General features: G+C 26.4%; 1 protein-coding gene across 1 annotated transcript; it reads left to right on the top strand.

Moving 5' to 3' along the window:
* Nucleotides 1-176: 176 nt before the first annotated feature.
* LOC129954758 (arginine--tRNA ligase, cytoplasmic-like) lies at nt 177-22,962 on the top strand. Its single transcript, XM_056068168.1, has 14 exons — nt 177-311; nt 1,883-2,020; nt 2,925-3,110; nt 3,819-4,084; nt 4,935-5,118; nt 6,017-6,146; nt 7,943-8,047; nt 11,241-11,419; nt 14,473-14,579; nt 14,740-14,845; nt 17,225-17,338; nt 17,419-17,477; nt 19,132-19,373; nt 22,806-22,962. Exons 1-14 carry the CDS (start codon nt 282-284, stop codon nt 22,913-22,915), a joined length of 1,956 nt encoding a protein of 651 aa, XP_055924143.1. The 5' UTR covers nt 177-281; the 3' UTR covers nt 22,916-22,962.
* Nucleotides 22,963-25,882: the final 2,920 nt, after the last annotated feature.

The following is a 25,882-nucleotide window of genomic DNA, read 5'->3' as shown; positions in this document are numbered from 1 at the left end:
AATTTTCATTTTATATATATATATATATTAATTTCTTTGATTTATTATCACAATTCATTGAATTATAAATTGAGAAAACATTGTCTTCAAAAAGAACAAATATTTGATTATTTCGGTATGTTTAAATACAACATGATTGAAAAACTTTTCTTGCTCTCAAATTCTGCGTGGCAATTTTTCAATTCCTTGTTTGTTTCTTTTCGGAACCACGTTCTGCTTTAAACACCGGCGCTTGGCAAGCTCTTTTTAAAAGTCATAGTAATTGCACTATTTCAGTCATAATGGAACCTGTTGAGTCTGTCAAGCGATTGGTAATTTTGATATAATAAAAAATCATTATAATCCTGCATTAAATATTGTATTTATTTTAAGTATATAATTGAAGAATCGTATGTCACTCATAAATAAACTTCCAACGATGTAACATAAATCTAATTTTTTATGTCTTTTAGGATGTTCATACTGTAATTTCTTCATATAATATATCTTTTTTGCAATATCTTTTTAAATCTACATCTGATCAGAAAGATTTCATTCCAAGTTTCGTTTTAAATCAGCTGATCGTATATTCATTTACCACCATTGAAATAAAATGTTGTTAGCTTTTGAAAATAGTTGATAATGGCTGAATATTTCTGTAGATTGTTCCATTCCAGTAGTGTTCTCATAATAGTCAAAGTTCAATCAATGATTCCCTTTCAACCTGTTGCGTAAAGTGACCTAGTTAATTATTACAACTTACACAGTGTCATTCCTTACAGGGCAAAATATTGTATCATAAATCTACAATGTCGTTCGATATTCTGTATAAAATGTCGTGGAAATAGATAATGATATTACTTGGCAATTTTTGCTTGTAGTGCGATTGTGTTGAGTACTTCATACTAGTAGCAAGGGATTTTTTTACTGGATGGGATATATTTTAATAACAATCCTTTTCATGGGGAACAGAGCTTAGGTAAATAAAATTGTATATGATATTGCCTTCACTTGAATCCAATATCCTGAAACATTCGTATATGAATATCTTTCCAGGTAGGAGTAAATTTCTAATCTCATTTACATCATATAAATTCCTTACTCTTTATGTAAAACTCTTCTCTTATCATGAAACTGATTAGCAAGACTTGGATATTTTAATACTATTTTTTTTTTATTTAATGGTTATTGAAATGAAGTTCAATTAAAAATCTTTATTTAAGAAATTTAATATAATTTTATAATTAATTGGAAATTTATAAATGATGAAATTATGTAAATGAGAAACTATATCTTAAATTAAGATGGAAATAAAAAAAACCTCCTTATTTGTCTTCATAATTTGCTGAAATTAAGAGAATGCATTTTAAATAGAACTGGAATATCAAACATTTTTATTAGCTTTAATGATTCTCAGCTTTCCACTTATTTTTGATATTCTATAAGTCCATTGCTGCCCAATGGTGAGATCTCATCTCTTGGGGTTGGATATTCTCTAAATCTAAAATTGAAATTACCTTTCCAATTTTAAATTGAAGAACCTAATTATAAACTTGTTATTCTATGTACAAAATTAAATTCTGTTAAAGATTTCTTTTGTATGTGTATTTGTTGCATATTAAAATTGGTGCTGTTTCCTGTTATTATAACAAAAAAATTTCGAGGGATAGGGGCTGGCTAATGGGTTGCCCTTGTTATCTGACAATTGTTGAAAATTATGAGATCCTTTGTAAATTAACCCTCATTATGCTTCAAAACAGAGTCATAATATGCAACTAGATATTTATATGAAAACTTAGACTTATTATTGCATTCTAATTTCATATTGTTTCATAAATTTATATTTAAAAACTAATTTTTTCTTATGTTTTAATTTTTATGAAATATTAGAATTTTTATTTAGGAAACGCTATACAATGAAGCTGCAAAAGAAGTAAATGCAATTGAAAATCTAACAAATGATGTCAGTTTGCCACAGGAAGTTTCAACTTTGCAAACTGAAAATGAAAAATTGCAATATCGAATCAATATTTTGAAGAGAGTATGTTACCCTTTCTTTGTATATATATTTTTGTATATATTTTAAAATTTTGATATTTTTTAAAATAAATATCAGTGTAATTTTAATATCAATTTTTAGATATATATGTAATGATATTTTAAACTCTTAATTTCAATTTAATTAATTTCCAAAGTTTTATCTTAATTTAGCCCATAGTAACTTCCTTCTAAAATTTTCTCTTGTTTCCTGATCTAAATCCACTTTTTGTTTAATTAATTCAACTGAAGCTGTGTAAAAATTATTGCGCCATCAGTTGCCCTTGCCAAGTTCAACACGAGTATTCAATTGACACGTGACCGGAAATCGCATGTTATGTAAGACTAGTGATCATTTCTTTCGTCCCTTTCTTACTTTTGCTTTTGCCCCGCGCTGTGGCGGACGTGCCTTGTCCGCGTCTCTGCTTGTAAATAAAATTGCTTTCCCGGGATGGATTAAAAGGAATTTAAAAGTGTAAAATGTCTCTTCAGTGTCTTCTAACCTCTATTCTGCTTCAAACAAAATAAGCTTAAATATATATATATACTTAATTGATAAAAAAAAATACATGAATAATACATTTTATCAGAATTATTCTATCATTTTTTTAGCATATATATACTTAATATATTTTAAACTGACATTTAAAATATATGGCACTGCTTTTATTTTAGAAGTATATTTTTCGGTGAAATTCCATCTGCAGAAAAGGGGAGTAGGAAAAAAGTTACTGTATTAAAAATCTATATTGTTATAACAAACCTTATTAGAGTTCAAAGATTCCAAGGGAATTAAGAAATTGTTTCCAAAATTACTTTGTGTATGCATTTTGAAGTCACACACACAAAAAAAAAGATAAATTCTTATTTCAAGAAAGTTGTATTTATGATAATTCTATATATTCTAGCATGCTGAAGAACTGACTGAAACTATAGCACTCCAGGGATCCATTTTGAATGTTTTGCAAGATGCTTTTGCAGTTGCTATCAGACAAGGCTTTCCTGAATTAGAAAACTTTCAATGCAATGTTACCAGATCAACATCAGAAAAGTTTGGTGACTATCAATGCAATAGTGCAATGAATATTGCTCAAGTTAGTAAATTACATTACTTTATTTATTTGAAATACTTTTTCCTGTTTTTTTTTTTTTTAAAATTTTATCCTCCTTCCCGCTTGAAAAAGTAACTGCACAATTTTCTAGATTCTATGAAAGTTATTGTTTTTATTTGAATATTTTCATATGCATCCTTTCATATTGTAGCATGTATATTTTTTCCTGTATTAGATTATATTGATTAAATGTACTAGTGAAATTAATCTTATTTTGTATCATATATCAGTGCCTATTGACAGTACAATAAATTTTATTTAATAACGTATATCTGTGCCTATTGATAATACAATATTTAAATATTTTTTCATTTAATTATCAAGCATTAGATTAATTTTATTTAAATTTTGATTTGACTTAAGCAATTCCACCTGGTTTAAGGTGGATTTAAGAAAAAAATTAATTACAAAATTCCAAAATTTTATATAATAATTAATTGACAATTAAGAAAAAAAATTGAAAATAAAATATCAAACAAAAAACTCTACATTTTAGCATATTAGTAAAAGTATATTTTCTAAAACTATTCTTTTTATTTTTATTTTATTAATGCATAATTAGTTATATATAAATTATTTTGTTGTAATATATTTTAACTGAGGGTATCTATCCTTAAAATATGTAAAATTATAATGATTGAAGTTTGCTTTCCTGTGAATCACAATGTTTTCTTTGGGGGTGTCTTTTAGATAATGCGTCAGCGAGGTTTAAAGATGGCACCTATGGAATGTGCTGAAAAGATTGTAGCCAATGTTTCTTGCCCTCTAGTAATAGAATCTTTGGAAATTGCTAAACCTGGATTCATTAATGTCAAAGTGAAAACAATTTTCTACAGCCAGCGTATATCTTATTTGCTGAATGAAGGTGTTAAACCTCCTCCTATGAAGAAAAGAAGAATAATTGTTGATTTTTCATCCCCTAATGTTGCAAAAGAAATGCATGTTGGTCATTTAAGGTAATTTTTTAAAATTAAAATTACAATTTTTTTATGTGTAAAGCAGAGTGTCTTTTTATGTGTATTCCTATTACATATTTACAGTTTTTAGTACCTGGTATTGGTATTCAATTGAATTAGTATTGATTTATTTTAATTCCAAGATGTTTTAGATGCTAGATGACACATGTCATGGTATCTAAATCTATTATTATCAATAGAGGAATCTTGAAAGGCTTTCCTTTTATCTTCTGCTATATTTGCAGGTATTATATATTTTATATGTTTTTGCCTTTTTAAATTGTTTATTGGGGGGGGGTTCAATTTACTGTTTGCTTCTTATCTACTCATTGCTAAAAGCTACAATCCACATGCAGCATCTCAACTGATTAAAAAATAATAATAAATGAGCTACTGACACCAAATGGCAGCATTTGATCATTGGGAATGTTGAATTTTATATAAGTGCTTTGAAAAACCAGCCCTATTATTGTTATATTTCAAATCATTTTAAATTTTATTTAGTTTTCTTAATTTAGTATTGTACTTGGTTTATTCAAGTCATTTGTATAAAACTCAAGTCTAACCCTCCCTCCTCCAAAATAATGTAATTAGAAGTAAAAAAAAAAAAAAATCAAAATTATTAATTTAAAAAATTCTAGATTATTGATTTTAGCTTTTACATTTACTATTTTAATCAACATGTGAGACTTAGCTAGATTATTACTTTCTTCTTTTTAAGACAAACCACCTGTTTGCCAAAGGTACTAATTTTTAAAATTTTTTTGAAAATTATCAGTTTTTAAAAATGGAATTGTTTATTATGTCATTCCATAATAATTATTATTTTTTATACTCATTTATTAAATAGATCTACGATTATTGGAGAAAGTATATGCAGACTCTTGGAATATTCAGGCAATGATGTTCTTCGGCTGAACCATATAGGTGATTGGGGAACTCAGTTTGGAATGTTAATTGCTCATTTACAAGATAAATTCCCTGACTATATGGAAAAATCACCATCTATCCAAAATCTCCAAGAATTTTATAAGGTTTGTTATGTATTTGTTAATTTTTATCTTATTACTTTTAACTTTGGTACTAAAAATTAAGTTCTTGTTCAGTTTATTTCAGAATTATCTATAAATTTTATTTCACATATTGTAACAACCTTGTATTTGATCTGCATTGAAAAAAAGAAAAACATGAGTCAAAATGAGTTGTTTCATTACTCGAGAAGTAAATTTTATTTAAAATAGGCGTATTTCATAAGGTAATATTTTCACATTTTGAATCTGTAACTTGATCTTGGTCAATGCACATATCACAAATGCTCAATGTGCATTATTTTTATTACACAGTGTGCTTCAAATCCAAACTTAATTCTTCTCTAATCTTTTGTAACAAGTCATTGTAAATGCTACCAATTGCTGCTGTAACATGGCTTTCAAATCAATGATGATTATTTGATATGGAAACATAATCTGAACAATTTTGCTAACAGGAATAAAGAACTGTTACCTTTTCTGCCACATTATCAAAAATCATATTCTGTGTGATATTTTTTTTTGGGGGGGGGCTTGTAGAAACTAATGTGTGCTTGCTCCAAAGAGTCTTATTGATTGGAAATCTCATATCACAGCTACTTTTGATAGAAATACTTCAGGAAATCTGGAAAGAATTGCATTGTGGGCTTTATTGTGTAATAAAAGAAGTGCCTACTGAACATCGGTGATGTTTGCATTTAAAATCTGAGTAGTATGTCTTGATGTGCACTTGTTTCAAATAAATAAAGCAACTCCCTATTTAACATAAAATGATTGAAACTAGGGTACTCATTTTTGAGCTAATTTTAATGTATTTATATAAATTTATTAATTTGGCATCAATAAATTTTGGATTAAAAATTATTATCTATAAAAGAAATTTGAAAATATTTTTTTTTTCTAGGAATCTAAGAAGAGATTTGACAGTGATGAAGAATTCAAGAAAAGAGCATATTCTTGTGTAGTAAAGTTGCAGAACTATGAACCAAATATAATAAAGGGCTGGAAACAGATTTGTGATGTCACCAGACAAGGTACATAAATTATGATACATTTTTACTTAGGGAATTGCATAGCAATATTTTAAATATTTCATTGATATTTAATTTGATATATTTAGAAATTTTATAAGGCATTATCATTTTGTTGCATAAATAAATAATTTTAATTTATATTACTGTGAAACTGTGTGGTAAGTATGTTGTATGCTGTAACATCATGACTGAGTTGGCTGTCTCGTAACAAGTAATTTTAAATGTGCCTGGACATAATTTTGATTTTCTTATTTTTTATTTAAGAACTACTCATATTTAATTAAAAAAACACTGTTAAAAGGGTTTATTACTTGGCTATTGATTAGATGTATAGTCAAAACAAAAATTTCGAAAGGCGATTGCAAATTTTGGTTTTAGAGTTCATGTCATTTGTTTTATCAGTCAAACTTACTAAATTATCAATAGCTTTCTTATAGACAGTTAAAATATTTTTGACGAGGCATATTTCCAAGACGTTATGTTTTAAGCAAATTTTCAAATATGTCTGAATTAGCCATAGATTTTCTTTTTTTTTACTGAATTAATTTCAGTGATTAGCTGTTGAATTCTAGTATTTTCACTCTCCTCAAACAAATTTAAGAACCTAGTTTTTGGCAATATTTAGTTTGACTGTCACTACTATCTATATCCCATATAAAAAATTTGGATCCACTGAAGAGACTAGATGCTTAAATTTCAGCACTAATGCAACTTATCTTAAACAGAGTTTCTACTGGTAAAACAAAATTTTCAGTTTGTCAATCCAAGATGTAGATATTTTAACTCTCATACAGATCAACTCTGTTTTTGTTTATGTCTCATTCAACATTTTTACTTAAAGATCTGAGTCACCATTATATTAGCCACTTTTCCACATTCGTGATAAGAAGAAAATAATAATAATAAATATGATTTTTAAATAAAAAAAATTAAAATAATAAAATAAAAAATTATGTAACATGCCAAATAAAAATATGATTTTTAAATTCCAACTCTAATTTCAAATCACATTCTATTTAAAAATTTGCTGCAAGATGAAGGATCATCAAAACTAGTACAAAATAAATTTCTATAAATTTGAAAACAAAATGCAAAATGTCACCTACTAAATTTGCTAGGATAAATTAAATATAATAATAATATTAAATATTTATTAAAAAAAACGTTTAATATGGCACAAGTTATAATTCAGCCATTACAAAACCACAAATCAACTTGGCACCATTTTTCTTCAGGCTAAATAAGTTTTTATAGATAATGAGTTTGTAATGATGATCTCAATTTTTAATCAGAAGATATATTGATGTAAAATTTTCTTTTCTCTCTCTCTGTTTTCAGGTTAAAATCAGAATTATGATGAATGAAAGTTTTCAAAGTGACTATTATTAGTTAATTTTTAATTATGATTCTTAGATTTGTAGAATTCTCCTGTTAAGTCAAATATTGTGCTAAAATATATATTTTAAAGATTCATAGCTTTTGTTTGCAAAAAAAAAAAAAAAAAAAAAAAAAGTAAAATAAGTTAAGCATTTGGGATATTTTAAAATCTTGGAACCACATTACGATTTTTTTTTAAGAGTTGTATTTTCATCACTAGCATTTATTTATTTTGAAGTATGCTAGTAAATGCCTGGTTCTGGTGAATAGACCCTATTTCAAATAGGGGGGGGGGGAACTGATGATAAAATATATAACTAATGGCTGTTTCTTCCTCTTTTAATTTTATAATAACAGATATTAATTTTTAAAATATTATTTTGTTCCCTTTTTATTTATTTATTTATATTTTCTTTCAGAGATAGGCAAAATTTATGAACGTCTGGATATAAAAATTACTGAAAGAGGTGAATCTTTTTATCAAGAAAGAATGAAAAAATTAGTTAAAGAACTAGAAGAACGAGGTATAATTTTTTTCTAATATAAATTCATATATGTATTTGGTTGTCATTTTTTTCTGCACTTCACTTCTGTAATCACTCTGAAATTAAATCACTCTTAATTCTCAGAAAATTGTTAATTTTCTGCTTTTTATTAAATTATTAGTGAAGGAGTTAGAGACTAGTCATAATAGGGAAAAGTATCAACATGCAGTAGTATGTTGTGTTGTAGTTAAAAAAAATTTTAAAATCAGAATGTGCATTTAAAAATTCTTATGATGGGCCATCATTGCTCCATTGAAAGGGGTAGTAGAAAACTATGAGTCAAGCTCTGTTTTTTCTATCCGATAGAAAAAAAAATATTTTGTGTGCCAGAAATAATTCTTAATATTTCTTAAAATATTTAGAATTCTAAATATTTATTTTCTTAAAATGTTAAGTATTGTAGTCAAGTATTGCAATTGTAGTTGGGGAAAAAGTTTACAAATACATTTTTCAAAGTATGCACAATTGCTTCCTATGTATATGTTTTCTCCATTTTGCTCTTCTAATAGTAAAAGTCCCCCAAGAAAAATTCATATCTTGAGGTGATTCAGTCAGAAACCCATTTTCTGACATTTTTGTAATTGTTTAAATTGGGTTGCTGCAGAAATGTATGAGGCACTGACGAAAACAAGTAGTTATCTGAAGAGACCAAGTCTGATAAATATAGTGGGTGGGCAAGAATTCTTAACCATGTGCAGATGTCTCTGGCATCCTTTGCTGCATAGGATAATCACTTTTCCATGCCTTGCAGCACAATCTAGATGCTTTTCAATCAGTGTATGATACAAATTGATCAGTAGTTGACAGTAGATAATGCTATTCATTGTATCTTCTGATTTCAGAAGCTCATGGAAAAAACATCCTTCTGATCACACCAAAGCAAATAAGTGGAATCTCCACTTTTGATTTATCTGAACTAAAGCATAATGACATTTTGCATTTGGACATTATCTCTGTGTGTTTCTATAAAGATACAATGATTTGCATTAGGCTTTACTTTTGATTGGTCAAGAGAAGCAGTTCTTGCTGCACATGCACTTTATTTTGTTTGAAACTAGGCATTTTTATCACACAAACACAATATCACTTTAACTCAGAATTGGTTGCATATCAATACCATTATAATAGATACTGTCCTAGCAGCAAATTAACATGAAACTATGAACCAACCCTTGCTTCCAGAGCCACCAAGTGAAAAAAAATTAAGAATTATGAATTGGTATACCTAGTATTTCATAAATTTTGATTGCAAGTATGGTGAATAATTCTTAGAAAAATGTTTTTACCTATTTATTTTGTCAGTGTATTGAGTTTTAAAATGCTGTTTGATTTATTTATTTATTACTATGTACAATATTTTTCATAAATCAACAAAACTGTCCAAAACTATGAAAAGACAACTTGTAACACATTGTAATTCATTCCTTGTGTCTTATTATCCAGCCATAATTAATAGGAAATGAAAATAAAAGGAAAAAAATATGAAGGAAAGGTTTAAAAAAAATAGGTGAAAACCCCATTTTTGAACTTGTATATAGATTATGAAATAGATAAGTGGTTTTGTTAGCTTATGGGGATACATAGTGACACATTTAAGTACTTTGATAAAAACCATTCTTCTAGAAGTAGAACAATAATAGTAATAATAATAATTTGTATTACAGCTCTACTAGGAAATTAACAGCATCCCATTCAAAAATAGAAAAAACTTGTTTTCAGTTCTCTTAAAAAGTCTGTAGACAGAAAATATTTTCTCAACACTCGCCGCCACAACAGAGACCCCTTCATGTCAGTGAAGCAATTTTGATTTATTCTTCAAGCATTGTCAACAAGAAAGAGTTATTTAAAAAATATTATTATAATTTTTTTTTTTTTTTTTTTTTTTTTTTTGCCAAATGATAAATGGTTTTAAAAAATTTAGACCAGAAGAAACATTACTGTTTTAAAACATTACATTGTTTCTTTATGAAAGGAATAAACATTTATTTTGTTAGATTGATTCTCATTAAAGAAGGAAGGCCAATCATTGATCTTTTGTGGCATATTTTATCTAGTGAGAAGTGTAATCATTTTACAGTTTGATTCTAACCAGAAAAGTAAGATGTACTAGTGGAGTTTGAATTATTCTTACCAGAGAATTAAGATCGACGAGTGATCCTATGGTAAATCCTGTTTAGATTTTCCATAGAAAGTGTTTTTACACTCATGTGAAAGAAGAAAAAAATGGAGATAGTTGTCATTGTAGGTAGATAAAAATGAATTTTGGCAATATTTGAAAGTCATCATCCAGTTCTGTATTGGATTGTAATCCTATTTTTAACTGGACTTGACAAAGCAGCGCTATCTCACTGTTATTAGTTGATCGAGGTCTGGAACAAATTATATAACAGGTTAGTTATAATTTATTAGCTATTTTTTTAAAACTCTCCTCTAAAATCAACAAAATTGCCAATAAGTTTGATATATTCAAACTTTCCTGCTCTCTAACCCAATTTAACTAATTTATATATAACTGTCCATCAATCTATATTTTCACGAGCATTTAAATGTGATAACTCTTAAATGCATTGATTTAGATAAATGAAATTCAGTATCTTATCTTGCAATTTATAACTATAGTTCTGCATCAGATTTTGATATCAATCAGAAAAAAATGTACTAAAACACAAATTTGGGATATTTTAAAAACTTGCCAGAGATTGATCATTGAAATCATGGGTCACATGATAGATTTAGTAAAACTTTTAGAATTTCACTGAAGATAACTCTTAAATGCATTGATTTAGATAAATGAAATTCAGTATCTTATCTTGCAATTTATAACTATAGTTCTGCATCAGATTTTGATATCAATCAGAAAAAAATGTACTAAAACACAAATTTGGGATATTTTAAAAACTTGCCAGAGATTGATCATTGAAATCATGGGTCACATGATAGATTTAGTAAAACTTTTAGAATTTCACTGAAGACCTTCATAACAGTTGTTTGCCAATACACAAAGGATTTGTAGCATTATCCAATGTTCATAGTCTTATGTGGGAGTGGGGGAAAGGATACACCTTTATCTTTTAAGAGAGAAAGGGAGAGAATAATAGAGAGTGTTTATTTAACTTTATATTTTTTAAACTAATTATTTGTACTCAGTTTTCAATTTCATTTATGCTTGTAGGTGTTTTAGTTGAAGATGAAGGCAGGAAAGTGCTTTTTGTTGAAGGTGTAAATGTACCTCTGACAATTGTGAAATCAGATGGTAGTTACATGTATGCTACTTCAGATCTTGCTGCTATACGACAAAGAGTTGAAGAAGAAAAAGGTGACTGGTTGATTTATGTTGTGGATGCTGGTCAGGTATGCTTTATATGTGTGTAATATCTAATAGTTTGATATGTTGTACATATTTGTTAATTATTTACAATTTTATATGTATTTAAATTAATTGTTATTGAATAATTGAGCTTAATTTTGATCAGAAAAATATACATTGATATTATGATAGTTTTTTTTCTTCAATTATTTGTTTATTGTTTTCATATGATTCTACTGGTTATTTTTGTTATTTATGATAAACACCTGAAGAACTGGAAACGGACTTTGGATGTTGTAGCCTTTCAGTTTTGTTTTATTTGTTTGTGTTATCATCTTCATAATTTGAAGCTACTGTATATTTTATAACTTTTATTCTGGGAAAGGTCTGCTGAGTACTTCAATGCCAAGGTTATAAACTTCTTTTAAACTGTCCTGACAACAAAGGGCATTGTTCTTAAAAAAGTCACAATATTTTTTTTTTTTAAATACAGGTGTATTTTGAATTGCAAAAGAAATTAGATAACCTGAAAGAACAATTAGGATTTGGGATGATAGGAGAAAACAATTAATTTTCTATTTGTTCTTTGTGACTTGTTTACTTTCTAATAATACTAAAATTACTATAATGACTGAATTGGGTTCACTGATTACTAAATTCATGAACAAAATTGTTATGTTTATTTTGTGGATTTTATTTTCTTATGACTTTTATAGTTTGTTTAGGAAATTTGGTTTCAGGATGGCCAGCTGACCGGAAATTGTCTGGAATATCTTAAAAGCCAGGGAAATTTATTTTAAAACTGGATTTTTTTATAAATCAGTAATTCTTAACAAAAAAAGACTTCACACAGGTTTGTGTGTGTGTGCGTGTGTGTGTGCAGAATGAAGCATCATTGATAATTAATAGAAATCAGTCATTTACTGATAGTCAAAACAAAGGCCATCCTTGCTTCTGAGCATGCACCAGGTTAGGGCTGATTTATATTTAAATTTCTGAGCAATCAAGATTTCCAGTATGCAGCATTGTCAATGCCGTATTTGAGAAATCCCTTCAATTTTGATGAATAACATTTGTTGATCTAATTTATAATGGATTCTGATTCAAACTGTGCCTGTTGTGTGTCTCTTAACCAGTTTATTATTTGCCTTTTTATTCTACGTACTTCTCTAAAAAATTTATTTCTTTCCCCTGCTTTCTTGCATTATTTATGGTATTGCAATGATAATTTGACATTATTATAATTCATTATTTTTAGTTCAAGTCTTAATTGATGTTAGACTTAGCATTAGCAATAAAAAAAATTTTGTTATGTGAAATTTATTAAATTTACATTTGGAGCTACAATGGAAAAGAAAGAATATATATATATATATATATATATATATATAATATTTTCTCCAAATGTTATTGTTTGCTTTTTATCATGACATCAAGTTATCAATATAATTAATAAAAATTTATTTTACTTTTTTTTCAGTGGGAGAAGGCGGTCTAAATAAGTCCCAAATACCATTATTGTTATGATTTTAAACTTTAATGAATCTCATTTATTTAAAAGGAAATACACACACAATCATATAGAAAACTATTTTTTTCCTCTTCAAATATTAAGCTGATTATCATTTGTTACAAAAGTGAAAGTATGAATTTTGAATTTTAATATTCAAAACGATTTGAAACTGGAAGTAAAACATTGACCCTTTATTGTAATTCCAAAACAATTTATTATAATTAAATAAATATTTTACAATAATTAATTTTCTTCCATTTTGTGAAGATCTTTATTGAATTATAAATTACTGGAGGCTATTACTTTTTTTTTCTCTTTTTTGCTTATTTTTAAATATTATGACCATATATTTTTTATAAATTATTCAGTTGGATGGACATTATGGGCAACATGAAATATATGTTATGCTAATATTTTCTTTTAACATTTTTTTGTATTTGTTTGTAATTCCCCATGCATTCAACAAAATGCTCTATGATTTAAAATAATATTAAACTCAAGAAATTAATTTGTTTGATACATTTTAGGTACACATTTTTCTTGTAATTTTCTCTCAAAAATTTTCAAATGGGAAGGGCACTACTTTACTTATATGTTTTAATGCATATAAAATCCATTGCTAGAACAATTTACAAAATTCATTCATGTCTTTTTAAACTTTATATCTGTAAAACATTTTTCTTTTTATACAATAAAAATAATTGATGATAAAGACCAATTTTTCTTTTTATTTTCTCCCCCCCCCCTTTTTAATCTATATGTTATGAGTTAAGCATTCAGTCAGTTTGCAGGTGATTCCCCCCCCCCCCCTGTAATTGGTATGCTAAAAATTGCTGCAATTTTAATACAATTAAATATTTTTTTCTTATTTTGATACATTGATTTCATTTTGTATTTGTGAATGATTTTTTTTTCTGTTAGTAGAATTATTATTCTGTTGTGATTTGTGTGTTGATAAACAGTATGGATAGGGGAGAACCCACTGGAAATAAACAGATCGTTTCTTTTTTAAGCATTGTAGTTTATTTTAAATTCATTAAGTGATAATAATTGTTTTTTTTTTTTTTCCTGAACCTTAAATTTTATTTGATATTGATTTTAATTTGAAAAGTAGAAATTTTTTTTCACTTACATTCAAGAATATACTGTGCAATAAATAAAAAAAAAAATAATAAAATAAAGCAAACATCATTCCGAGGATATTATATATAACCAGAAAAAAGTCAGAGGTATTCAAACAGTAGAAATGATCTCCACCCTGAGTTTTAATTTCATTAATTAGTTTTAGTGGCATTTTCTCCCAAATAATAAATTATCTTATATCTACTCTGAATTGTATATCTTCAGAGATTTGTTCTTTAAAATTATTTATTGAAAAAAATATTCTTATAAGCTCTGAAACATATTCAATCATTAATTTCCAGAATAATCAAAGTTACAGAAAGTCCAATTTTTTTTCCCACGAATAAACTAATAAAAATTATTTTTAAAAAATTCTTAGTTTTAAATTATTGCTAACAAAAATTATTATTATTTATAAGAAATTTTAGGCTCCTAGTATAATTGAATTTATTTTATATTTAGTCTTTGCATCTGGAATCTGTTTACAAAGCTGCAAGGATGCTTGGATTTTGTCCCCCAGAAGTTCGGACTGATCATGCTGCATTTGGATTAGTACTTGGGGAAGACAAGTATGTTATCATTGCTATGTTTATGGCCTAAGTCATTATATATATATATATATAGTTGATGCTCTAAATTTCTTTTTATAATTTGGTCATTTTAAAAAGTTAGTACATTTGTGTGCATACATATTCAAGATTTAAAATTATAACAGTTTGGATATTTCAGGAAAAAATTTAAAACACGATCTGGTGATACAGTGAAACTTGCAGAATTGTTAGATGAAGGTCTACAAAAAAGTTTATTGAAACTGAAAGAAAAAAAGAGAGATGAAGTAAGTTTTTCTCTTCCTAAAGTCTAACAAAAACTTAAATTTATAGTATTTCCCCTTTTTTGTCCTTTTATGCTGTCCACATTAAATGCATTTCTTGTACTTTTGAATGTATTATTTTTTAAAGTTTATCACAGGATTTGTACAGAAAAGAAAAAAATTAATAGAAGTGATTATTTATATATATATATATATATATATATATATATATATATATATATATATATATATATATATATATATATATATATACATTTATTTTTTATTGTGAAATATATTTTGAATGTTTAATGAAAATTATATTTCTTTAAAAAAGACACTCAGTGCAGTCAAATTTCTATTTAATGAAGTCTTATTGTTCTGCTTAAAATTATTGTTGTGAAGAAAATCCATTAAATAGGAATTTGCAAATTAAATCATCCAAATGTGGACAAAATAAATTTAAACTTACTTATCCGTTTCATTGATTTTAATGAGTATTCTAAATTGTGAAAAGTCTGTAATTCTGCTTTGTGCAGGTTTGATATTGTTACTGAAAAATTTTTCAGTATCTAAAAATCAATGAGTCCATTGTAGTTTTGTGCAGTAAAACAGTCCAAGAAGTTCCATAACAAATAATGGTTCTTTATTTAACCTGAAAACACGAGCACACAAACAGCAAAACAAACCAAAGTATTCACAAAAACAGCAGCACATGCACAGCAAATCGTTTTTAAACAATTGTATATCATCACAAAACACTCAGACAGAACTTCACAGAAGATATTCATTCAACTATTCATGCCTGTTGAATATCTGCTATTCTCCACTGAATACTGGTTTGAACTGAACTCAACTGCCTATTCAATACTGATTGATTCCAGCTCTGTCTCTGAATAATTTTCTTAATAAGGCAGAGAAGGCTATAAAATGATCACTATAACTCCTCCACCAATGAATCTATTATTAAAATTCTTGCTGCTTCTGGAATTTTGGATTTTGTTGCCAAATTTATCTCCAAGACTGAGTATCATTGACCCAGCATCTATCAGAACTCTCTGCCAAACTGTCTTCCTTCCTAAGAACTTGGTGTTTGGCATAAAAATATTCACTCTTTTGTAAAGATTGAAATTGTAGTTCTCCTTTATATGATCTCAAATGCTTTGAGTGCTGCTTTATGTAAAGGTTATTTCATACTCTTTTCTTCATTAATTGTATTGTTTTCATTACTTATTATAACACTTTGTAATATGTTACACTTCATAGGATATTCAGTAATTGCAATTCTTTGTCAGTATTAGCAAATAACTGAAAAACCGCAAAATATTAAAAAAAAAAATAACTGAAAAAAATTTTGTTGGTTAAAATGTCACTCATAATATGCAGGTAAACGACACTTAATTGACCTTCAAAGTCATAGTTCTTTAGAAAATTTCTTTAACACCTTGAGATATGAATTAATTTTACTTCCTAATTAAATGAAATATCCTATCTGAGACATTTATAGTTATTTTAAATCCTATAATAATGTAAAGAGCTTTGAGATATTGAAGCATTTCTGAGTTATTTTTTGCATTTTAAATTACTTAATACTTTCACTTAATTGCAGTTTTAAAATTAAAAATTCAGTAATTTGTTGTATGAACAAAAATTCAACAAATTGCTAAATTTCAAACAAACCATTGCATGCTAAAGGGTTAGTGGAAAAATTTGTTGAATGGAGATCCTAATGTAATTCTTTTAAAGGAATTTTATAACTTATATTACTTCTATATTTGTATTACTTCTAAAAAAGTATCAATTTCAAGCTTATGGAAATAAAAAGGTAATTATAAGATTTAATCAAACTGCAATTCCATTTGTTTATTTTATAAATAAACATGCTTATAAATATTTATATTCATTCTTTATACTAATTTCACTTCCACCTGATCCTGAGAAACATAGAATTTGAGTTATATTTTACTAGCTTAGTTATAGGAATATTTTTATGTAGTTCAATAACTAGATAAACAGAACTGTTGATTAAAATTTTATGTTATTCTTGTTTAAAATATTCACTGTGATTGTCTTATACAATTTGATGTATTTTGCTAAATCTCTTTTACAGCATGTCAATTATATTTGAAAATTATGGATCCCATGATAGAATTTCTTTTATTATAGTACTTATTGTTTAATTGCTTGTTAATATTAAATTGACTGGTTAGGAATCATTGCTTACTAATACAATTCTTTATTAAATTTTCTTTAAAAATTAATATTTTCTAAAATACACATTCATTAAATGAATTTTATTAAAAAATAATGCATATCACATAAAGTGAAAAATGTTATTCAGTTAATGTTTTTAAAAGTTAATTTTTACATGTGTTACAAGAAATCTGTAATTTTTATTTTCAGGTACTTACTCCTGAAGAACTGAAAGCTGCTCAAGAAGCTGTAGCTTATGGATGCATCAAATATGCCGATTTAAGCCATAACAGGATGCATGATTATGTTTTCTCTTTTGATAGGGTAATTTTCCCATTTAAATGCATGTGAATACTTGCTTAATAAATATTTTTGGTGATTAAATTACAACTTTTTTATTTCAGATGTTAGATGACCGAGGAAATTCTGCTGTTTATTTATTATATTCGCTAGTCAGAATTAGGTAAGAATATTAATTTCATAAGAAAGTTGATTTATATCTTAAAATAATATGAAAATGTTTGTTTATTCATCTGTAAAAAGAATAAATTTAACATATTGTTGGCCTTTCATGAGTTAACTTGTGTTATCATGCCCAGATGTTGTTGATTGGCTACGACTAAACTAATATTCAATGTGCTTTTGTTTTGCATTGATATCAAAGTGTTATAGGAAATTCCAAAATCTAGCAGATGTATGCACGGTGGGCAGTAAGAATAACAATTTATTCAACACAAAAACACTGATAACAAAACACAGAGAAGCATATACAAAGCAGCATTTGTAGTTAATGGCAGCACACAAGCAGCAAGTCAGTAATAAATAATTGCAGCAGCACAAAGCACTAAGTAAGTAACAGTAAAATAAAGTATCATTTGATTTCAACTTAGTTATTACTGACACAATTGTAAATTCCAATGAAAAGCATTAGAATCCATGACAGCTTCTTACTGTTATCTGCTCTTCAGACTTTCCAGACAGCTAAGATATCATGTATTAGGAAGAAAAAAAAATAGCCATTTGTAGGGGACGGGATCCATCTAGGATGTTTAGAGTAAAAGATAAATGCAGTGAAATGAGATACATTTGCAAAATTTGTTGTGTACCATTACACACAGATGATAATTACATGATTTATCATATAAAAAAGAAATATTAAATAAATTTGTATTAAACCATTATTAATAAGTTCATTTTATTTCACTTTCACACCTATTTATGAAATAATAGCTGCTGATATGATATAAATCTTGAGTGAAATTGCCAGTCAGCAATGTATACAGAGTATAATATTATGCTTTTTGCATACATTAAATTAAAATTATGTCATTTTAAGGCTGATATAGTAGACCACCTATTTTCTTTTCATAACAAAAAGTTTTGTATAAAGTAAATATAGGGAGATAATGATTTTGAATCAAATGATGTAGTGTGTCTGATCTGTTTTCATTAAACATCAACATTCAATTCATTGTTTTTTAAGAAACTTGTAATTAAATTTGCAACAGTAATAATATTTAAGAGCCTTGTAAAAATTATGAACTAATGATATTTCTGATTATTTAAGAAACACTGAAATTTTGATATGAAAAATTGTTACATTATCATTTTTTAACTTACTATTTTTTGTGATAGAAAAGATAGAAAAACAGTAAATATTATTTAAACAGTTGTATTCATTTTCATGTTATAAATTTATAGGATTTAATTTTTTTTTATGCCTGTAGCCTATTCATTTTTTTTTATCATATGAACTTCAAAAAATAGCACTTAGAGAAAAATTAAAGCAACACCAACTTTATTTATGGAATGATACTCATATCTTCAGAAGCATTTGGAAGTGTTATTTAAAGTATATGAAAGCAAATTTGCCTTTTACATTTTTGTAATACCTCTTTATAATTATTTTATTGGAGATAATGGTTGAAAGTTTTGACAAATTATATTTTATTTGGGAGAAGAAATACATCTCATTTTTAACCTGTGCATTTTTAATGCAGTTTTGTATGCATGCACAAAAAAATTGTGCTATTTTTAGTTAGAATGTATATCATAGTATGTGTGAAAGTTTTAAAGATGTTTTAACCAATTATTAATGTAAAATTTTGATTTCATAGATCTATTGCACGAAATGTGAATATTGACGAGGATACCTTGAAAAAAGCAGCAAAAACTACCAACATTGAACTGACACATAATAAAGAATTGAAACTGGCTAAGATTATATCCAGATTTCAAGAAATAATAATCAATGTTATTGAAGATTTATCTTTACATACACTTTGTGATTATTTGTATGAATTATCTGTAACATTTTCCGAGTTTTACGACAATTGTTATATTATTTCAAAAGAATCAGGTAAGATTTCTTTACAGTTTTTTATTTAAAAAATATTTGTAATAATTGGATTCAAACTAAGGTCTTAAAACTTGCCGATTTTTATCTTAACTTTTCTAAGACACTTATTTGAATATATTGACTGCGCTAAGATGTGTTCAATAGCATTGTATGACCTTAACATATTCTGAATAGCTATATGTTTCAGAAATTACTGATAAAGGTAAATTTATTCTGTGTATCCCTCGATTAATGAGTGTTATGTGCTGTGTAGCTACTCTACTCTCTGCTACTACTCTATAAAGTTGAATGTATGTGGTTGTTGATGCTGTACAAGCTATGCTGTTTGACCTACAGCTATCGAATTTAAAAAATATATACCTTGGAGAGTAGGAATGTGCACTTTGGAGTGATTTTTTTAAATTTAATTTTGGAATTTTTTTGCAACAAATAAAAATATTGCTACACAAGAATGAATTTTATGCCATTTTAAAATATAAAAAAATGATGTTTTAGTTATAATAACAATTGTAGGAATTTTTGATGAATTTTGTCATTTTTTAATTTTTATATTCTTATTTTTGTTTATTTATTTTGGTTAATTTCTAACAATAGATCACTTTCTTAACCTGAAACCATTTTCATTGTTTCATCAAATACTTAATCACATGATTTTTTTTGTGTGTTGTTGAATCGGCTGCTACAGTTCTGTAACAATTAGTTTACAAAATAGAAATGTTAAATTATAATATTATTAAAAGAAGATGAAAATTACAAAAAAGGATTATTGTTAGGAATTGAGAAGATAGATGAACTGCACTATTATGTTTTTAATTGCACCATGATGTTATGGGACTGTCTCCATTAAAAAGGTTCATGTACACAATAAATAGAATTTAAGTAAGACAATTAAAATAACTTGGCAGAGTTATGGACATGAAGTTATATCTAAATGATTTATTTGAAAGACAAACACAGCTAATATTCTTGAGATGACTAATACCAAATAAAAATTTTAATTATAAGCTTTTTACAGTATCAAAATTTCAGGAAAAAAATTCTTATTGATAAGTTATATAATTGATTATTGCTTTGTTTTGCAAGAAGCATAAGAAATCAATTTTTCCTGCCTTTCGGCGTGCATACAATATGATTTTATAAAATTACTTTTAGAGAAAAAAATGCTTGATAACTATACAAAATGCAATAAATTATGAATATAAGTGATGGTCCTGATTAAACTTTTGAACTATTGATATAATAATTAATGTATTGAGGATTATATGTTCTAACTATTACCAGAAATAATGAGGATTGCTATATGAGAGCTAATTATTATTATCTACAAATAAATAGATAAAATATGAATAAAATTTAAATGAAATACAAAATTTTTGAAATAGCAAAAGAAAATAAATCATCTGATTATAATTTTGCATAAGATATTTTGTGGCAAAACAAGCTGGATGATAAGAATTTAGAATAAAATAAATTTATCTTTTTGTAACAGAACACTTTGCTTTGTTAATGTATTAATGATAAATCGATCTTTTTTTTTTTGGACACAAAAAAGAAAAACCATTTATGAATTTTTTTTTTATATTTAAAATAATGAAAATAAGCACTTTGAAAAAAAAATGCAGTTGGGATTTTGCTTTTCAATTCGATAGTTTAATAGGATTCAATAGTTTTCACAGCTATTTTACTTAAAATTTGATATTAATTTTAAAAATGCTGCATGCTTTTACAACTTAATCTCATTCTATATAATCTCTGAATTTGGTAGCATTAAAAATTTAATTCATTTTCTTTGAAAATTGTTATTGTTCACTTTTTAGAGTTTTCTTTTTTGGGGGAAGGAGGAATTTCTGAATGTCTGTTTTTCAAATGTAGTTGAATCTCTATTTAATCTAATCAAAATAGTCCTCTTAAAAATATAATTGTTTAAGAATATTTAACTATATTTAATTTTCTTCTTGTAAATGATTTTTTTAATACTTTATTTATTATCAATCTCTTCATTCACTATAATGTCTTCATTGCTATGGGAAAAAAGTAGTAAGGCTTAACAGGCCTGATGTTTTTCCTGCACTGTCCTTTTTCATGGCAGCCAATTTGTTAGAATTTTGGCAAATAAATAAATGTTGTCTGGAAAATTTAGTTACTAAGATATTTCTTTTCATACCATAGAAAATAAATTACATAAATATCATTCAAAATCAAGACCTTGTAAAAATTTCTTTAAATAGAAAAGTTTGTTGAATGGAAGCTTCTATATTTGTTTTTGAGTTCATGAGCAATTTGGCATTTTATTTTGTTTAATGAAATCTATATTTAGAATATCATTACATATGTTGATCCAAAATTAGTTAGAATACAGTAGAATGAATATTTTTTGTATCATAAACCATACAATGCGATTGAGAAAAATTTTTGATGACGGATGAAGAGATATTTATTTCCTGAAACCATGCAGAAAACTACCCTGAGAGCCTCAAAGTTTTTTGAAAACGAATAAATGTAATATTCTATGAGTAAAATCTCTTAACAGTTTTATAAATGAAACAATGATTAATTATTTTTCAGTTTTATACAGAGTCAAATGTGCATATTCAAACATTTGCATAACTGCTGTTTATCAGTTTCTAACTACATCAGACTCTTGTATAATATTCTTTCATTTAAAGTGAATTAATATACATGATAAAAAAAACTGGCTAAATATTCATATAGCATTATTGAAAGTCCCATGTTACATGCAAGATGAAGTCAGTATTTTTATTTATTTATTTTTGCTTAGGAAATAAATGTTTTCACTTATTGTTTATTCATAAAAGTGAAGCTGAGAGTTTTTTTTTTTTTTTTTTAAGTAATATCTTAGTATCAAATATGCACATTTATAAATTAGTCATGTTTGAACTTGCACAAATTTCCAGTAATGAGTACCCTTTATAAAACAGTTTCCTATTACATGGAGCATATCAATTATATTATCTTTCAAAACAATCTTCCATTTAAAATGATGACTTGACATTTGAATTTGCATCTAATTGACAAGAATTGGGTTATTACAATTTTAAAAACATATATTTCTTCTGTGGTATTTATTTCATTGCTATTAATATTCCACTTATCAACAATTTTGGTCCGTAGTATTTTCTGCAAAATTAATTGTTTTTGAAAATTTATTGATTTTTAAAACTGAAATCGTTCTGAAGAAAAATATTTATATAATAACTAAAGTTATTTTAATAAAAGCTATACAGGCTTCATAATATTATAATTGTATATGGTAATATACATATCTTCTAAACTATTCATCTTTTTGTTAAAGTATTAGTGTAAATGCTTTTGAAAATTAGTAATATTACTAGTCAAATCTATGAATTTAATAAGACATTTAAAAAATGCTTCTGTAATTAGTTGTCTCATTATGTCATTTTATTATTTCAGGTGAGGTGAAAGATGTGAATATGAGTCGCTTACTTCTATGTGAAGCCACAGCCAGCATTATGACTACAGGATTTCACATTTTAGGGTTGAAGCCTTTAGCTAGAATGTAATTTACTTTTAAAATTATTTTTCAAAATAAATGAGCAAAATACTTTTATGATCTTGGATTATTTTTAAACTAAGAAATTTTCTTATCATGGTCTGTTTAGTCAAAGAAAATATGCAGTTTATAGAATTCAGAGTAGACTCTATATTTTCATTAATTATGTAACAAATCTATATAAAAATATTATTTAATTTCAGTAAGGTGTCTTTTTGATATAATATTTTTTAACTTCTTATAAACTGCAAATAATGGGAAGCTGAAGGGTACACATTTGTAGAATTCATCTTAGAAATGATTTTTATTTATTATAATATTTTTTAATTTGATATATATATATATATATATATATACACACATGTTTTTAAGGAAAATTTACTGGCTAGTTGTAGAAAACTGATTCAAAAGTTATGGTATTTACAAAATAACATTTATACTTTCACCATGAAGAAGCACACATTTGGCAAATAACGGATTTCATTTATGACATCAATATGCGTCCTGAAAGGAAGTTTATAAATCAACAATGTAAGTAATAAAGTATTTTTAAAAGTTTTTTTTTTTTTTTTTTTTTTTTACATTAATGCATGAAAATTTTTAACCAATATTTAAAATTTCCTTAAGCAGTTTTTTTTTAAGTTCCAAAAATTAATTCATTGGTAGAAAATGATAATCTAAACATTTTTTAATTAATTACTTACTCTATGAAACTGATCTAAAAAATATTTGTAAAAGCCTTAATCCAGAAGAATTTTACAAAAGAAAAAGAAATTTCTGTGCTACATAAGCACCAATAGGAATGAACAAATTGTACTCATATTGTTAGTTTTTAGTTAAGATATGAGAATAATATCCATTCTCATATAACTCCACTTGACTGCAGCACCATGTGATAACTGATGATTTGTGTGCCAAGATTTCTAGAAATGCATAATCAGAAAAAATGTTAATATTTATATATATTTCATTGTTACTAAATGGTATGAAGAAATTAATGCATTACAAAACATATAAAAATGGTTTTACAGCCTGTTCGAATATAACAATTATAATGTGTCATATTGAAGCATTACAAAAAAGAATGAGCAAGCACAATCTTTACAATATATCACAACTTTCTTTGCAGTTGTCTTCCTTAGTTGCTTTTTTTTTTTTTTTTAATAGTACATTTTACAAAATTATTGCTCGGATCTAACTTTTATCGGCATTATTTTTAATTGTGTTGTGGTTTTCTTAGCAAGCTTTCACATGGATAAATGCAAACCTGGCAAATAATTGTTAGAATTAATTAATTTTGTTAACCTTTTAAATGTCATTGAGGTTACTGGTAACCAGCACAATTTGGCTGTCATGCTATTTAGGTTACCGGTGGTCTCCATCAAATAAATGTATTAAAATATTATTACAGACCATAATTTACCTATAATAAATAATATTTCAACCTTCTATTGCGTAATAAACTCATTGAAGCTCAATGGACAAAGCCAGTAAAATTCGCACAGCATTCATTGTGTTAACATTGGTGTAAAAATTAGAGTATTTCACTTGCATCAGATTTTCTTCCCATCTAGCTCATATATATGCACATAATTGATTTTTTAGTGGCATTATCTTGAAATTAATATATTGAATTTCCTATTATTGCAAATTAAAGTTATGATGGTTAATAGACCATAAATATGCTGCAACTCATAATATCACTACAGTACATTGTCTTAAAGAAATTTTTATTTCCTCGTTCTGGGATACTTAAATCTACTCTTATCTCATTTTATTATACAGTAGCATCAACAGAAATGAGAATGCAGCAATGTTAATGGAAGTGGCCTAGCTAACAAAATATTCTCTTTCTTAACTTCTTTCTCCAACTTTGAGAAGCATATTTTACTTTCTCTAATAGATACAGTAATAAACCTTTCAACAAAGTATCAAATTTCCTGCTATTAGTTTAGTCCAATTGCATAAACTTAATTATTTTTCTAATCATTTTGATTTGATTTCACTTTCTGAGTTAATGGGCTTTTGATTTTCCCCATACCTTTCAGAATCTGATTATTGTAACTTTAACTGCCTACTGTTCATCTATAATGATATGATAAAATATTTTTTTTAAAAATATCTCAGTCAGAGTCCTGCTTCAAATGCTAAAATACATTCCCATGGTATCTTTTGCTCTTAGGTGTTTTCTTCACTGCAAACACGCTACTAACTATCGGTCGTGGAAAAATTAATACATCTTATTAACATTAATATATTCCATTATTAATATATTTTTGGCCTAACAATCGGAATAAATGTTGCTATTTAAGCGATATTCTTCTGATTTACAACCAATATTCTATATGACTGCATTTTTTTACAATGTGAAGCTAGAATAAGAACAAGGTAATGACAAACCAAGCATTTTGAAGGGGGGGACGCAAATGAATGCCCGCCCCCATTATTTTAACAAAGTGAAACAAATTTTATATTTTTGAAAATTATTTAAAATTCTCTGGAACTATATTTAAATTGGTTCTCTGAACTGCAGTTCTTTATTCTGTCACTGTATACAAACAGAGTAAAATAAGTATTTCCAATGAACTGTCAGGATGCATAGTAAGAAAAAATGAAGTACATTCGTACATGCATGGGTACATAAACCCAAGTATTTTCTAAGCATAGGATTTTTTTTGTTTTATAATTTTTATAGAAAGATTTGAATCGAAATATTTTAATATAATATGGCTAATTCTAAAAATGATTATAACTTTGTTTAGTAACACTTACTTAGTTGACAACATTATCGTAAGTAATAATACAAAGAAATTCTGAAATGACAGAATGATCCGATACTGATAAATTTAATCGAATGAACTAATACACATAGCTTTTAATTTATCTTTATGAAAAACTAGATTAATGAATATTTATGAGAACAGAAAAACACGAAAGAGGTTTTTAAAAAAAAAACCACTATTATTAAAGCCAATTT

Source organism: Argiope bruennichi, chromosome 2, assembly GCF_947563725.1.
Source record: "Argiope bruennichi chromosome 2, qqArgBrue1.1, whole genome shotgun sequence".
NCBI classification, from domain to species: domain Eukaryota; kingdom Metazoa; phylum Arthropoda; class Arachnida; order Araneae; family Araneidae; genus Argiope; species Argiope bruennichi.
The sequence above is the reverse complement of the archived record's forward strand: the minus strand, read 5'-3'. Positions and strand labels throughout refer to the sequence as shown.

Bases quoted from the DNA above. Each gene is read 5' to 3' on its own strand.
- LOC129954758 (XM_056068168.1), top strand. From the start codon at position 282: ATGGAACCTGTTGAGTCTGTCAAGCGATTG. The intron at 312-1,882 runs GTAATTTTGATA...ATTTTTATTTAG, and splicing joins TTGAGTCTGTCAAGCGATTG to GAAACGCTATACAATGAAGC. The intron at 17,339-17,418 runs GTAATTTTCCCA...TTTTTATTTCAG, and splicing joins ATGTTTTCTCTTTTGATAGG to ATGTTAGATGACCGAGGAAA.